The sequence below is a fragment of the Typopeltis vanoorti genome, chromosome 2 (assembly GCF_054136105.1).
Source record: "Typopeltis vanoorti isolate ZY-2024b chromosome 2, IOZ_Tvanoo_1.0, whole genome shotgun sequence".
NCBI lineage: Eukaryota > Metazoa > Arthropoda > Arachnida > Uropygi > Thelyphonidae > Typopeltis > Typopeltis vanoorti.
Window position 1 is genome coordinate 62,153,984 of NC_143550.1, and position 14,418 is coordinate 62,168,401.

The 14,418-nt window shown below is 34.0% G+C and overlaps 1 protein-coding gene across 1 annotated transcript in view; it reads left to right on the plus strand.

The window, feature by feature from the left end:
- Positions 1-14,418, plus strand: part of wmd (serine-threonine kinase receptor-associated protein wmd) — a 130,470-nt gene that overhangs the window by 82,120 nt on the left and 33,932 nt on the right. Inside the window, exon 6 of the mRNA XM_090405558.1 lies at positions 4,089-4,225. Within this exon, the coding sequence (XP_090261684.1) occupies positions 4,089-4,225 (137 nt within the window). The remainder of the gene's footprint in view (positions 1-4,088; positions 4,226-14,418) is intronic.

Genomic DNA, 14,418 nt, shown 5'->3' on the forward strand with positions numbered 1-14,418 from the left:
TTTATTTTCTGGTGAGTTACATATAATATGTAATGCTTTTTTATGTAAAAATTTTATTTTTATAGTAATGCCCACTTAGAGGGCTTTTGGGATTTGGTTGAAAACGAAATTAGTGAATTAATTGATGGGGAAATAGATTTAAATGAGGAGAAATTGATACAATTAATAGATGATGTCGAACCAAAAGTCAGAGAAAGTTCTGCCAAAGATTCTGATTGTGTAACCGTTAAAGAATTTAGCAGAAGGATTGGACTTGGCAACAAAGTTAGGAAGTTATTTTACGGATAATGATCCCTCAATGGAGCGCTCCGGAAAATTCACGAGACAACTGGATATTTGTTTAGCTCCATATGATGAACTTAATAAAAAATTGCAACATAGCGGTAAGCAAGGTCTTATTACTAACTTCTTGATAACTTTATATATGAGACGTCTGGCCACTCGTATATAAAGAACATTTACAGAATGTTTGTTTTGAAGACCATGATGACGATTAAGCACTTTGTAGAAAGTAAATTGCTTGGTATTTATAACGATAAATACCAAGCAATTGTCAAACAAATATCAAACAAATTTATAACTTGGTATTTAAAATTGCTTGGTATTTTTAACGATTAAGCACTTTATTTTATTTTGCCTAAAACAGTTATGCATTATGGGCAATGAAGTTTACGTACAATTCGTATTTTTATAAGTTTATACTATGTATTTTGTTTCATCACGATTTACATAACACGGCATTTCTATGGAACCTAACATCCGTGTTATACGAGGGTTACCTGTAATTATTAATTAAAGTTTTTATAATTAATAATTTAGGAAATTAATGTTTTTTGGGAAATTACATTGTAATTTCCTAAAAAAAATTAGAAGTATGTCTAATGTATAAGGTTATCTATAAAGAATATACTGATTTGATGGTCTTAATTTCTTTGGCCATACTTTCATCCAATCCCAATCTCATTCTTTACATCTCTATAAGTCCCAAAAGCAAAACATAGGAGCAATACCTCCAATGCCTATCAATGGAGGTATTGCTCCTATGTTTTGGAAAGTACCAAAAATGTTTAGAAATCTTAGATGCTGTTTAACAGAGCAGTCATTTCAGTTATTAGATGGATTGATTGTTCTTACAGATTCATCCTGCTTCACTCTTGTGTACAGATGCCCAATCTCTGCACTCTAACTTTTCTGTTGATACCTCCATGGACGTTGTTCTTCTGATATTGCTTCCCTATTCTCCTCTAAAGTTGTGAATATGTGAGCTACAGCACTACCAGTTTAGTCTTGTTTTAAACACAATTCATTCAGTCCTGTTGTGGAATTGAACAACCAGCATTACTGGCATGAAAAATTATTCCAAAACATTTCATTTTTCACTCCTTAGAGTACCAATTTACTTATAAGTTCATGACCTTTTTGAGACCGTCATTTAGAAGTTATTCTACTATTTATATTTTTCAGAACCGTTATTTTGTTGAGACATAAAGTCCCAAAATATCTGACTGCATTTTTTTAAAATCAGATTAGTATTGTTCATGTTCATAAGTTGTATGGTGAGAGACATCTTTGATCTGGTCAGGCATAGAGGTCAGCTTAAACTACCATTTTATAGTTCTGCCTTCCATAATCTGGTGACCAGTTTCCTCTTAGCTTGCTTGTCATCACAGATGGTTTCCTCTCTTCAGATGTTAGTACAAAGTTGTACCTTGTATCCTTTTCAAGGGGACTAGAAGGCATATTAAAGAACATTTGGTACCTTAACATGACCGACAGTGGGCAGAGGGCAAGTTTTCTGCACTTGCCTTTTTAAAGGGGAATTTATTTTTTCAGCTGTTGTAGGATGCATATTATCTTGATCCAATAGCATTATGTTTTTTGAGCAGGATTTCTATTATCTAACCTTTGGTTCACCAAGTATTAAATATGCTGTAATATAATATAACTTTTGGGATGTTTTAGTGGGATTGACATTAAAAAAATCTGCTGGACAGTAGATTTTAAAAAATCTTAGAGACATGAGCCTTACTCATGTCTCTTTAAAATAGTGAAGGCCATTAACAGAAACTTTACCACCTGGAAGGTTGCTAATTAATCAGCATCTGTCAAAAAATGGATTCTGCCATTGTTAATCACAGTATCTTCTTACTGCATTACTCACCTCTTTGCACAATTGGTCTTGATATTTCCAAGGTATCCAGTTGGCATTTTTCTAACCACATTCTGGTTCTTTAGGCTGCTCATATAATAGTCCTTTTGACTTCCTACAAATGCAGTTTCCCCTAGTACTCTTTTCCTCCTTCCTTAACTTCTCTCTGTTTATCAGTAACCTCAAATTATATACATGGGTTTTCTGATAGCACACTCCATTCCTCCTCCTTAAACACTCCAAGTTTCGAAGTCATCTATAACTAATACCTTGAAATGCTTAGTGATGAGGACAATTTAGTCAAATTTAATTCACCTAAAATGTGGTTCTTTCTTGGGAGGAGGAATTGCACATCGCTTCTTAATTTTAATAAAACCCAGATCCATAGAACAAGAACAGATCTGTAGGAAGTTTTTACACTTGGTTATAAAGTATATTAAACTTGACAAGAAATTATATTCTTGTTTTAATCCTTATCCGAGTATAATCAAAATTTACATATACACAGTTTACACCAAAAGGAAGTGTGCTTTGTATTGTGGGATTCAAAGGCAATTGACTTGAAGTCAGTAGCCTCTGTGTACAGGTACATATGTCGTGAAGGTACTTGACATGCAAATTTATTAGAATTAAAGAGTTAAATTAAAACAGGAGAATTAAAGAGTTATTATTTAGAATTAAAGCAAGAATGTGATTTCTTGTCAAGCATAAGAATAGATATTTTGTTTTGGGTGGGCATACATTTGCTCCAGCATTTTCTTATAGCTCTGCAAAACTGTCCTCTTCCAGCTAAGAGACCCCCCCCCCCCCAAGATCTCTACCATCATAAAGTATTATTTCCATGTTTGGACTGGTGCACCAAAGCCTCTAAAAATTCAGAGACCATTTAGCTAATTGATAAGTTTCCCTCTTTACAGAGTCTCTTCACTCTAACTGATGGGCTTGTTTCTGCTTCATGCATTTTCTGTAGATGAGCACTGTTCTTCCAAAGCTTTATTCCTCCAATTTTCTGAAAAATTATAGTCTCTCTCTCTCTCTCTCTCTCTCACACACACACAGAGAGAGAGAGAGAGAGAGACAAGTGGGAGGCAGTAATCGACACCAGTAGGCAGCCTAATTTCAAATCTGTAATCATATTCTCTTTATTTCATTCAATTTACTATTCATGCTCATCATACAAATGTGTAGGAACCACACAAACAGTTTGTATAGTAAATTTATTTAGCATAGTGTTGTATCTCTGGTTGGAACTTTTTGGTACTTACAGCAAGTGAGTTTGCTATAGCGAGAGGCAACTATACTTCTATAATCTGAAGGATTAGTTGCCATCTGTTCAAGAATATTAATAAGTTCCTTCTCTGTTTTCATTTTGTGTCCTCCACATGCGATACTAATATACTATAGGTGTTGAGGCTTCCATGTGGAAGTAATTTAAAAAAAAGCTATAAATCAGCAAATAGTAGACAAAATATAATAATAACAAGAGATTACATTTAATTTCTTAAGAGAAGAATACAATAATAGAACCAACTAAAAATGAATCGTCAGCTATTATAAGAATTGAGGCAGTAAATCGAAGTATATTGAAATTGCTAATTACACATGCACATATTAGCAAACCAAGCAAGAAGGGAGGAGGATTGCAAAAGGATACATCCATCTTAGGGTATAATTGCAAACAGTAAAGAAGTGAATATACCAGATCTAATCTTCACTTTCCCAGTTACGAGATCTAATAGCTTGGAATTATTAAGACTAACTTTTTTTTTTTCCTTCAGCAGTTTCTTTCAAATTGCTGCTTTATTTCTGATTTTTTTTTTTTTAATTGAATGTCAGAAAATTGTGATTTTAAAACATGTATGTTGTAAATAAATAGAAAGTACTTGTATCAAAATTAATAGTTTCAAGGCATAATTTTTGTTTTTGTTTTTTTTTTCAGCTGTGAGAAAACGAAAGATTTTGAAATGCCTACTTTAATCTATTCTGCATCTTTGCACCCCGATAAGACTGTATTTGTATGTGGTGGTGAAGATTTTAAGATGTATAAATATGATTATGACACAGGAGAAAACATAGGTAAGTGAATCTAATTTATTTATTCAGTATCAATTATAATTAGTTCAGTATTTTCTTTAATTTTTCATTTCAGCTTTTGAAACATACTGTGCAAACAGTATGTTTCAACTCTGACATATTAGTTGTTTTATGTAAAGGTATATGAAATGTTCAAAGAAATACCTATAAAAATTCAAATGCTCATGATATTTTGTCACTGTTTCAACTGATATTTCAAAGAAAGCATGAATGATTGTTTAAATACCATTATAGTTGTTACAGTATAAAATAAGGAAACTGTGAAAACATGGCTTTAGCAGAATATACTGCATATCACATCTAAGAGTCACAATAATGGTATGGTGATTCATTAATTGGATTCTCTGTGTTGTTTATCTGCTTCTCTGTACAGTATGTATTGCAGATATTTAAAGCAGCAATATACCTGGCTCTGACAACTCTGATTTTTATTTATTTATTTTATTATTATATTTATCCCACACATGGAAAGCATACGAGTTTATAGCAAACAGTTGCTGTGTGAGAGCAGGATCAGGAATACAGCAATCTTTTGATATTGTTCTTGAACTGCTGAAGATTATAGTCTTTTAGAAATGCTTCATGAGGGAGACTGTTCCACAGAATTGAGGTGGAACGAATGAAAGATAACGGAGTAGCAGGTTCAGTGAGTTCAGTGGCCTGTCATATGAGTAGAACGAGTGGAGTGTATTATCATCAGCAAAACTATGAATAGAGTTTGAATGAGAGCAGGCCATTTATATAAATATCAAGAAGAGGGCAGGTGAAATGACATCATCCTGAGGGACACTAGCATTGACAGGAAAGTCTGAGGAGAGAATACCATCCACCATTACACATAGGGATCAATCTGAGAGAAAGTTGGCAATCCATTTGCACAAGGATGAAGGCAGTCCAAATGATGGTAACTTGTTGAGAAGCCCTCCATGCCAGTGAGTGATGTAGGCCAGGAGATCTCCTGTGGATCTGGAGTGATAAAATCCCTACTGGTGGTCATTAATTAGATAGCAGTTCTCAAGATGTTGAAGAAGCAGACTGTTGATAACCTTCTCCATTACTTTAGACAAAAACTGATGTAAGAGCAATAAGTCAGTAGCTTGATGGTAAACATTTCTCTTCTTTTTTGGGAACTGGTTGTATGAGCTTTCTTCCATGCTTGGAGATCGGATGCCAGATCGGTAGTGAATAGTTGATAGAGAAAAGGTGTTAGGTTTCAGGAGCACCTCTTGAGCACAGTGGATGGAATCTCATCAGGACTGGCTGCCTTTGTTCATTTAACTGAAATTTATACCATGTCGCAAAGTTTACCATATCCAAATAAGTCTGTCTCAAGATTTCACAGTGAGAGCCTTGAAGGTGACAGCTTTCTTTTGCAGAACAACTGATCTGAGAATATATATACAGTCAACAGACCTAAAAATATTGATGTATCATATCCTTAAGTTGCCTTGACAGTAATTCTAAACAACTGAAGGTATAGCTCCTCCTGAAACAATATTCAAAAAATGTGAGGACTACCCAATTTGTATTAGTTTTATGGTTTAGCCCAAGTGTCTCTTCTGAAACCAGTCTTCGTATTATCATAAATGGAATGCTTATGTGGTCTGCTTATTTAATTTTTTTATTACTGCAGAAAAAAAGTTGCATGTCATGTTTTTGTTTTAATTCATGTAATTAAAGAAAATGTTAGGTAACCCACTGAAAGAATTTATTACTCACACTCCTTAAATTATTTCTGAGCAGGCTTTTTTAAATTGTCTGATTAAGTGAAAGTTGCAACATCCTACAAAATGAAATGAATTCAGTGATATAGGATATGAGCATTAAAGGAATGGTTCCATAATGTCATTTAATTTGCATGTGATTTAGCACACACACACACACACATATGCACACAGCTGATGAGAGAGAGGTAACTGTTCTGCCATGTTGAAATAACCCAAGTTATTTGGCTATAAATAGGTTGTTTGGCCTCATGAAGTCTAAAAATGAGCTTTATTGTTTTTGAATATCCTGGAACAAGATTCACATAGGTTCCTAGTTGTAAGATAATAATTAAAAGCTAAGCTTTGTGTTAATGCAGCCATCCCTTTTTTTACTAACCAGCAGGCTTTACATTAATGGATTATTTATTAATTTAAAATTTTAAATTTGAGGGCAATAAATCAGGAATACCTAGATAATGTGAAGATCAAGATGATGATGAGATTTAAATAAAATTCTTTAAAATGAGCCAAAACATATGAGATTGGGAAAAAATAGATAATGAACAAAAGATAAGAATAACACCATAAAAGCATAAAACAATTTTGGAAGGCAATAGATTTAAAGATTATGAAATTTAAAAATATGAGCAAAAAAAAAAAAAAAAAAAAAAAAAAAAAAAAAAAAAAAAAAAAACTATAGTACAGAAAGTCAGCCAGAATTATGATGGTGTGCTAACTGTTTCAGTAGATTTTCATTGCATAAAGCAGGGGTTCTCAACCTTTTCTAGTGGCATACCACTATATTTAATTCAGGATATTTGATGTACCAGTAAGCAAATTTATTCTGGAAAAGTGTGATTTGTTGGTCCCAGTGGCAAAATAAGCATTTTTCTACAATACTAGTGATTTAATTAGTTATTTATTATTTTATTCAGATATTTATTGGAGAAACAGATACTCTTTGAATCTATTCAATGGATTCTGTATAATGGGCAATTTTTCATCATCAGATTCCTGCCATGTACAATCAATGGGTGTACAGGATATGATAGTACTACATGAAAAATTTACATCACTACTAACTTCCTATCTACAATTTTCCTCCAGATCAGTCTGTTACTTCTCAAGACTCCAATTATCAGATCTTATATTTCTGTCATCTAAGGCACTTTGTACCGTATCAATCCACCTATATCTTGGTCTTCCTCTAGGTTGTTTTCCTGCCAACCTGGCAGAGAACACTTGTTTTGCCTATCTTTCCTCGCCCATTCTGTTTAAATGACTATACCACCTGAAATTAGCTCTGCTGACGCATTCCTGGATGCTGACAATGTCAAGATCTTTCCTAATATCTTCGTTTTTAATCTGATATTGCCAGTGATGCCATCTGTTCACACCTCTAATCTTTCTCAAGATTCTCATATTTGTGGTCTCTAGTCTTTGGTCAAGTGTTTTACTTCTGACCCAGCTCTCAGATCCATAAGTTAAAACTGGTTTGAACACCGTCTTGTATACAGCTAATTTAGTGTTCCGACTAATTTCTCTCTTATTCCATATGAATTTATTCAATTGACTTCCTACTATACTAGCTTTATTGATTCTGTTGTCTATTTCCATATTTAATTCACCATCTTCACTAAAATCATGCCTAAGTAGCTGAAATGTTTTACTTGTTCTACAGGTTCTCTGTTCACAATGCAGTTGACATTTTCATTGTTTTTGTCTTTTTATTGCTGGCCTTCATACCATATCTATTACAACAGTTATTCAATTTAGTCAGAGAATCTTGCAAACTTATAGCAGATTTATTTAGAAGTATAACATCGTCCACATAAAGCAAAGAGCTGACATTAACATCTCCAATTTTGATATCGTGTTTAATACCAGTTTCCTTCATAATGCAATTCATACAGATAACGGGGGGGATAATGTACATCCTTGTCTCACACCAGATTTAACATTAAACCATCTTCCTGTACTTCCTTGAATTCTAACTGCTGACTTACAACTCAAATAAAGACTAAGTATTGCTTGATATAATGCCATTGACATCATATGACTGTAGCGTATTGAATAGGTTTTCTCTTGGCACCTTGTCATATGCCGTTTCCAAATCGACAAAACTTAAATACAGATCTTTGTTATATTCCCATTATTTCTCCACTATTTGTCGTTAAGTGAAGATCTGATCCTAACAGTCTCTATTTGACCTGAATCCAACTTGTTCTTCACTAAGCTTTTCTTCCACAATTCTAATCAACCATTTCTCAAGTATACTTGCATATATTTACCAGGAACACAGAGTAGGGAAATACCTCTTTAATTCTCACATTGTTTTATTTTCCTTTTTATATATGGGTACTATTACAGCTCTACTCCAATCATCTGGAATTCGTCCCTCTGTCCAGATCTTCTGAACTATGGCGTGCAGCCACTGTAAGACTTCTATACCACCATACTTCAGCATTTCTGATCGAATCTCATTTACTCCTGCTGCCTTTCCACATTTTAAGCCTCTGATGGCTTTTTCTACTTCAAGTATGGATATGTATTCTTGACTGTATGCATGTTGAGTGTTTTTTACCATTGTGCTTTCACTGCTTGTTTCATTTAGCAATTTCTCAAAGTAATTACTCCATACTTCAAGGATGTCTTTTTCTCCCTTTTTTCATGTCGCCTTTATCATCTCTAACTCCTTTTATAGTACTCTTTCCTCCATTTCTAAGCTTCTTCAACAACCTCCAAAATATTTTGCTGCCTTCTTGATATTTATTTTCAATGATCTTGCCAAACTCCTCCCATGACTTTTGTTTAGCTAGTTTTACGCAATGTTTAGCTTTCTTACATTTGTCTCTGTATTCTGTAAGAGTAAAAGCTGACTTATTTGCCAGCAACATTTGATATGCTTTCTTCTTTTCCTTCACTGCCTCTTTAACTTCCCGTGTCCACCATGGAGTTCTAATTTTTCTAACCTTGCAGACAACTTCACCACATGCCTCTCTAGTTGAATCAATCACGGTTTTCTTCAAGGCTTGCCACTGAATCTGCAGGGTTTGGTTCCTGTTCTCAAACTCTTTCATTTTTTCTTCAATAATCTTTGTGTATTTTAGTCTACAGTTCACATCTGAGAGCTGCTCAACTTTTATTCGCTTTAAAACTTTCTTACATGTTATTCTTTTCAATATGAAATTCAATTTTATCCTACTCAAGACTAAATGGTGATCACTTCTAATTTCAAATCCTCTGTACACTCTGGTCTCCTGCACAAGGGAGAAAATATCACTATCTACAATAATATAGTCAATGATACTTTTCTTATTTCTTGCCTGTTCTCTCCATCTGAATTTGTGCACATGTTTATGTTTGAACATGGTGTTAATAATAACCAGTGCATGTCCTGAGCAGAAATCCAACAGGTATTTGCCATTATTATTAGCTTTGCTCTTTTCTCCAAATTTTCCAATATATTTTTGTATGTCTGACAATCATTTCCTAGTCTGCTATTTAGATTCCCAACAAGGACCAACTTTTTCATTTTCATTGTGTCAGTTGCTTTATCTAAAGCCTCAAAAAATTCCTCTACTTCTTCCTTAGTAGAACTTTCTGTGGGACAAAAGGCACAAATAAGTCTCATTGTACAATTCCCCATTCTGATATTTGCCCACATCACTCTACTTGAGACTGCCTGCCATTCAAGAAGATAAGCCTCGTATTTTGTGTTGAATACTATGGCTACTCCTTTTCCTTGATTGTCATTGCCTGAATATAACATTTTGTATTTATTGTTCAGGAAGATTTCACCAGTTTTGTCTTTTTTGTTTGTCACCCCTATTATGTCGATCTGGTACTTATCTAATTCCTCAGCTAGCTCCATTTCTTTGCCATTCGGGCCTCTTATATTAATAGTACCGATCTTTAAATCTGGTGATGTTGAGTTGGTTTGTTTTTTCAAATTTGTTCCAGTAGCTGGCTTTTCGCTGTTCACCCTGGTTCCCTGGTGAAAACAGTGCAGGCCTTGTTTAACTGGCAACGCCCCAGCCGGCATGAAATTTTGTCATGTTGTACCATCATTTTGTAATTTGGTTTAAGCCAATAAGAATTACAATTTTGTCAGCTAAATCCCAAATTGCCAGCCCATCCTCGTTCGTTGAGTATCCAGGTAAATACCAAACAGGTTGCACCACGAGAAGGTGAAGATTGGACATTAAATCAGAAGCCATGATCAGTTCTTCGCATTCCTTTAAAGGCTATGTGGAGGTCTCCTCTCAGTTATACAGCTTTGACACTCAAGCACCCCATGGGCAATTTTTAAAAATTAAAATAATAATGAGTGAATATAAACAAATTTTGACAAACACATATTCCTGATAATGGTACTTCGGTTCTCAAATAAACTTACAATTAGTACAGGGTATAAATGTAACATTTTAATTACAGATCTCACGTTCTTGTTTCAATGTGACGGTTGTGCTTGTTTAGCTAAACACAGGTTCTTAATGTCTGGTTTCAATTGACTTAATTTGAGTCTTAAATCAGGTTCAACATTCAACTTATTCCTGTACTTGTTTTTGATATAAATGAAAGAAGAAAACCCACATTCACAAAGGTAAGTAGTTGCAAACACCAACAGAAATTTTAGCTTTTTCTGAGATCATTGGATATTCATTTCTTCTTGCCAACCAGAAGTCTGTTAAATACATTCTCTTGATTGTTTGCCTGAGACTTCCGTCACAGGAGAGCTCGATCAGTTCATCTTTCTCGGAAGGAGTTAACGTTTCTGGTAAGGTGTTATCAATGGAAAACTGCTCTTCAATCCAAAATTCTGAAGCCAGGTTTTCAGGGAATTCCTTGAAATCCTGTTCACTATGAAGAAGAATTTCATTCTCAGTTAAGAAAGCATCCAACAATGGAAAAGAACACGTTTCCAGTATCGATTTTTCCTAAGAGCCGCAGTTTTATCCTGTACCAAGAATAAGGAAGTACACGCACCCTGCAAGCTGGTTGAGGTGGCAAAATAAATCTGCCAGGTAAGCCAACCATTCAGCCACAGTTCATCAGTGAAATAATTCAAGTCTGAGGATTTGTCAGAGAGAAAAATCTGCACTTCTGAACCAAGTTCAAACAGGCAGCTCAATACATTTCCCCTTGATAGCCACTAACTTCGGTGTGAAGTAAAAGTGAATCATGTTCAGCACCCATTTCATTGCGCAAAATAGTCATGAAGTTAACAATTCTCACACTTTCATTCAAAACTGTCTTCAGAGCAACAAGCATATTTCTTGTGGCTAAAGTCTCACGATGAATGCTACAACGTACAAATTTTGCTTGTGGAGCTACTACTTTAATTTTTGCAATAATGTCACTGTGTTTCCCAACCATTGCACATGCTCCATCAGAACAAATACCAACACATTTATTCCATTCTATATCATTCATTTTCATAAATTGGTCCAATTTTAAAAATATTTCATTTGAGGTTGTTCACAAAACAAGAACTCTTCCTTCACTGTTTTCCCATCTATAAATCTTATATACGTAAGAGGATAGGCCATGCTGGTAATATCAGTAGTTTCATCCAATTGTATGGGAAAATATTTACTAGCCTGAACTTTTTCTATTAACTGCTCCTTAACATTTGAAGACAAATCTGCAATTCTTTGTGATACAGTGTCATTGGATAACTGAATCATTCACACACACACACACACACACACACACACACACACACACACACACACACACACATAGTACTGAACTAAATAAATATGGAAAACAAATTGTAACTGAAATTGAAGTAATGTCCATACACTGTGCCCTCTATAGGCTGGATAACCATAAGTTAATTTGGAGAAGTTAGGTTAGCAGATTTCAAAATGACCGTTTCCTAGATCTTTGACAAATTAATGCAACTATACTTGTTGAGGTTTGGGAGAATGCTAGCTGATGCTGATCCTAAAAATAGTCTGTCAAACCTATAATGACTTTAGTATCTAATCCTATGTGATATAGCATCCAGAGCATGGTTTGCTAATTCTAATTTACAATTGCCATTCAGATGATTGTGAACGTAATTTTTGTGTTCAAAGCGGATATTAACTGATCTACTGCCCTGTCTCAAGTAGGTTAAATTGCAGGCACAAGAAACTTCATACACTCCAGGATGTGCAAAAGAATGAAATCGATGTTTAGGGAGAATGAACAAAGAAAGCTAGTTGAATGAAAGGTAATAAAATCACTAATAAAATATTTAACCTTGACATATTCTGACATCATGGTCAGTTTTGATATTACTTATTTATTAATGGACCTTTGACAGAAATCCTTGACCTCATTAAGCTACAACCCACAGGATCTCCTGGAAGAAAACCACCATGCTTCACCATAGTAAATTTAAAAAGGAAAGACTTAATAAATTAAAGACTTAATTTGGTATGCTAGTCAAGTAATAATTGTTTAATAACCGACATATTTCACTGACTAATATCTGGCAGCATTTTCAGGGATACACTGGTGTTAAATTGTGAATGAAGAATTTTATGATTATTAATACTTCATTCATGATTTAACATGAATTGCATTTCCTGAGCTAAGTGTGCTCTTAAGTAAATTGTAATTTAAACACTTACTGTTTTTTGTTCATTGAAATAATAATTGTAATTTTTTTTAAGTTATTTATCTTATATAAATTCTTTATATTAACTTGTAAATGTATCCTAAGCGAACTGTAATATATGCATTTTATTTGTTGTTACTAAAAGTGAAAGTATTTCTAAGGGACTCTGCTAATGTGATTTGATTGGCTGTTGTCAGAAAACTAAGTTATTTTGAGATAGCGTGTGCCTTAGCATTAGGAACTGTACAACGATCACGTGGGAATTTTGTTGTAAACTGAAAGAGTGGAGAAAAACAAGTTTTGGCGGGTTAGAGAGAGAGGATTTATGGGATATAGGAAGAAGGAACTAGAAGGAAAATGGAGAGAGTGTAGGAAGGTCGTGAGATGTGATCTAACCTGGGATCGTACAAACGTAACAAAGATTTGGAAACTTGTTCTGATTTTAATGAATCTTACTTTTAACTCATATTTATTTATAGTTTCCTGTAAAGGAATTTACCCGAGTGAAAGGATAATAATATGATCGAGATTTATCGTAAGATAAGTTATTACGAGCAAGAAGATACATTTTCCAGTCTTAACAAATAAGTTATTGAACTCAGGAATAACATAAGTTTTGTGTTGCCTATAGTGGAAGATTATCGAGTGCCTAGAAGTGTTGTAAGAGTTTTCCATAATCTGCAAGCTATGATGATCATACCGGTAAGAATATCTATTCTATAACTAACGTGTGATAGTGTTACTTGTGTCCGGAGAACTTAGTCAAATTTCGTGTTGCTGGAGCCAGCCAGTCAAGCTTGAATGAGTGGCATTATAAAACATTTCCTTGTGAAACTAATCTGAGAAACTTCATTGAAGAATTAGTTCGTGTTTGAATGTTGTATTATCTCACAATGTATATATAAATTCAAGACTGAGCCTTTTAAGAACTATTTTAATCCTCTGATAGATATTGATGATGCCAGCTAAGTGTTTGATAAAATTGAAGTTTATGATTATTCTATGGGGGAAAAAAAAAGAATTTTTAAAGTGTTTTGCTGAATATTGATGTAGTTTAAAATGAAACCAAGTTGAAATCCTATCGGATGAGAATTGTGAAAACCCTTATAAGTTCTAGCAGTAAATGATGCACTCAGCTGAGTAGAATCTAAATACTTTATAGAATGCATAAATTATTTTCTAATTGTATTGATCTTAATAGAGTTCTTGTTTCTTATGTAAAAATAATTTTGTGAGAGAATTAAATATATTGTTTAACTTGATTCTTGTGCTTGCCTTCAGTTTCATTGCACCGCTCATTAAAATATGAATCTTGCGGGAAACCCTATGTATAAATAAGAAAATTTCAGCCTGTAGTAAGTTCACGTTGCTGTTATGCTATTTGATGCTCGATTCCTTCACAATAATTGTGTCATTTCAAACATAGAGTGGCACAGTATAATAAAAATTTTCTTTATGTTTGAAAGTGGGGTCAACCAACAGCTAGCAAATATAAGGTTGGATGAAAGACAAAGCCAACAAAATGGTGCAGTCGACAGGATTTGATTCACTAACGATAATCGAGAAATAAGTTTTGTTGACATAATAGCCTACTAGGAATTAATTCCTAAAATCTTTAATAGTAAATTTAATTGAATCGTGATGAGTTGGTTGCGAAACAATTAGGCAAGGAAAAGTAAATTTTAAATAGTCTTGACATTTATAATTGAATGAATTATAGCATAACTGATAAACAGATATGACTCAAGCATCTAGCACAGGAATGGAGAATAGTGAGTTCTTCCGCACTGTAAATCCCCAACAAGTCTTTCCTCAGTTTTCAGGGGAAGAATCAGATGATGTACTGTCTTTTTTTT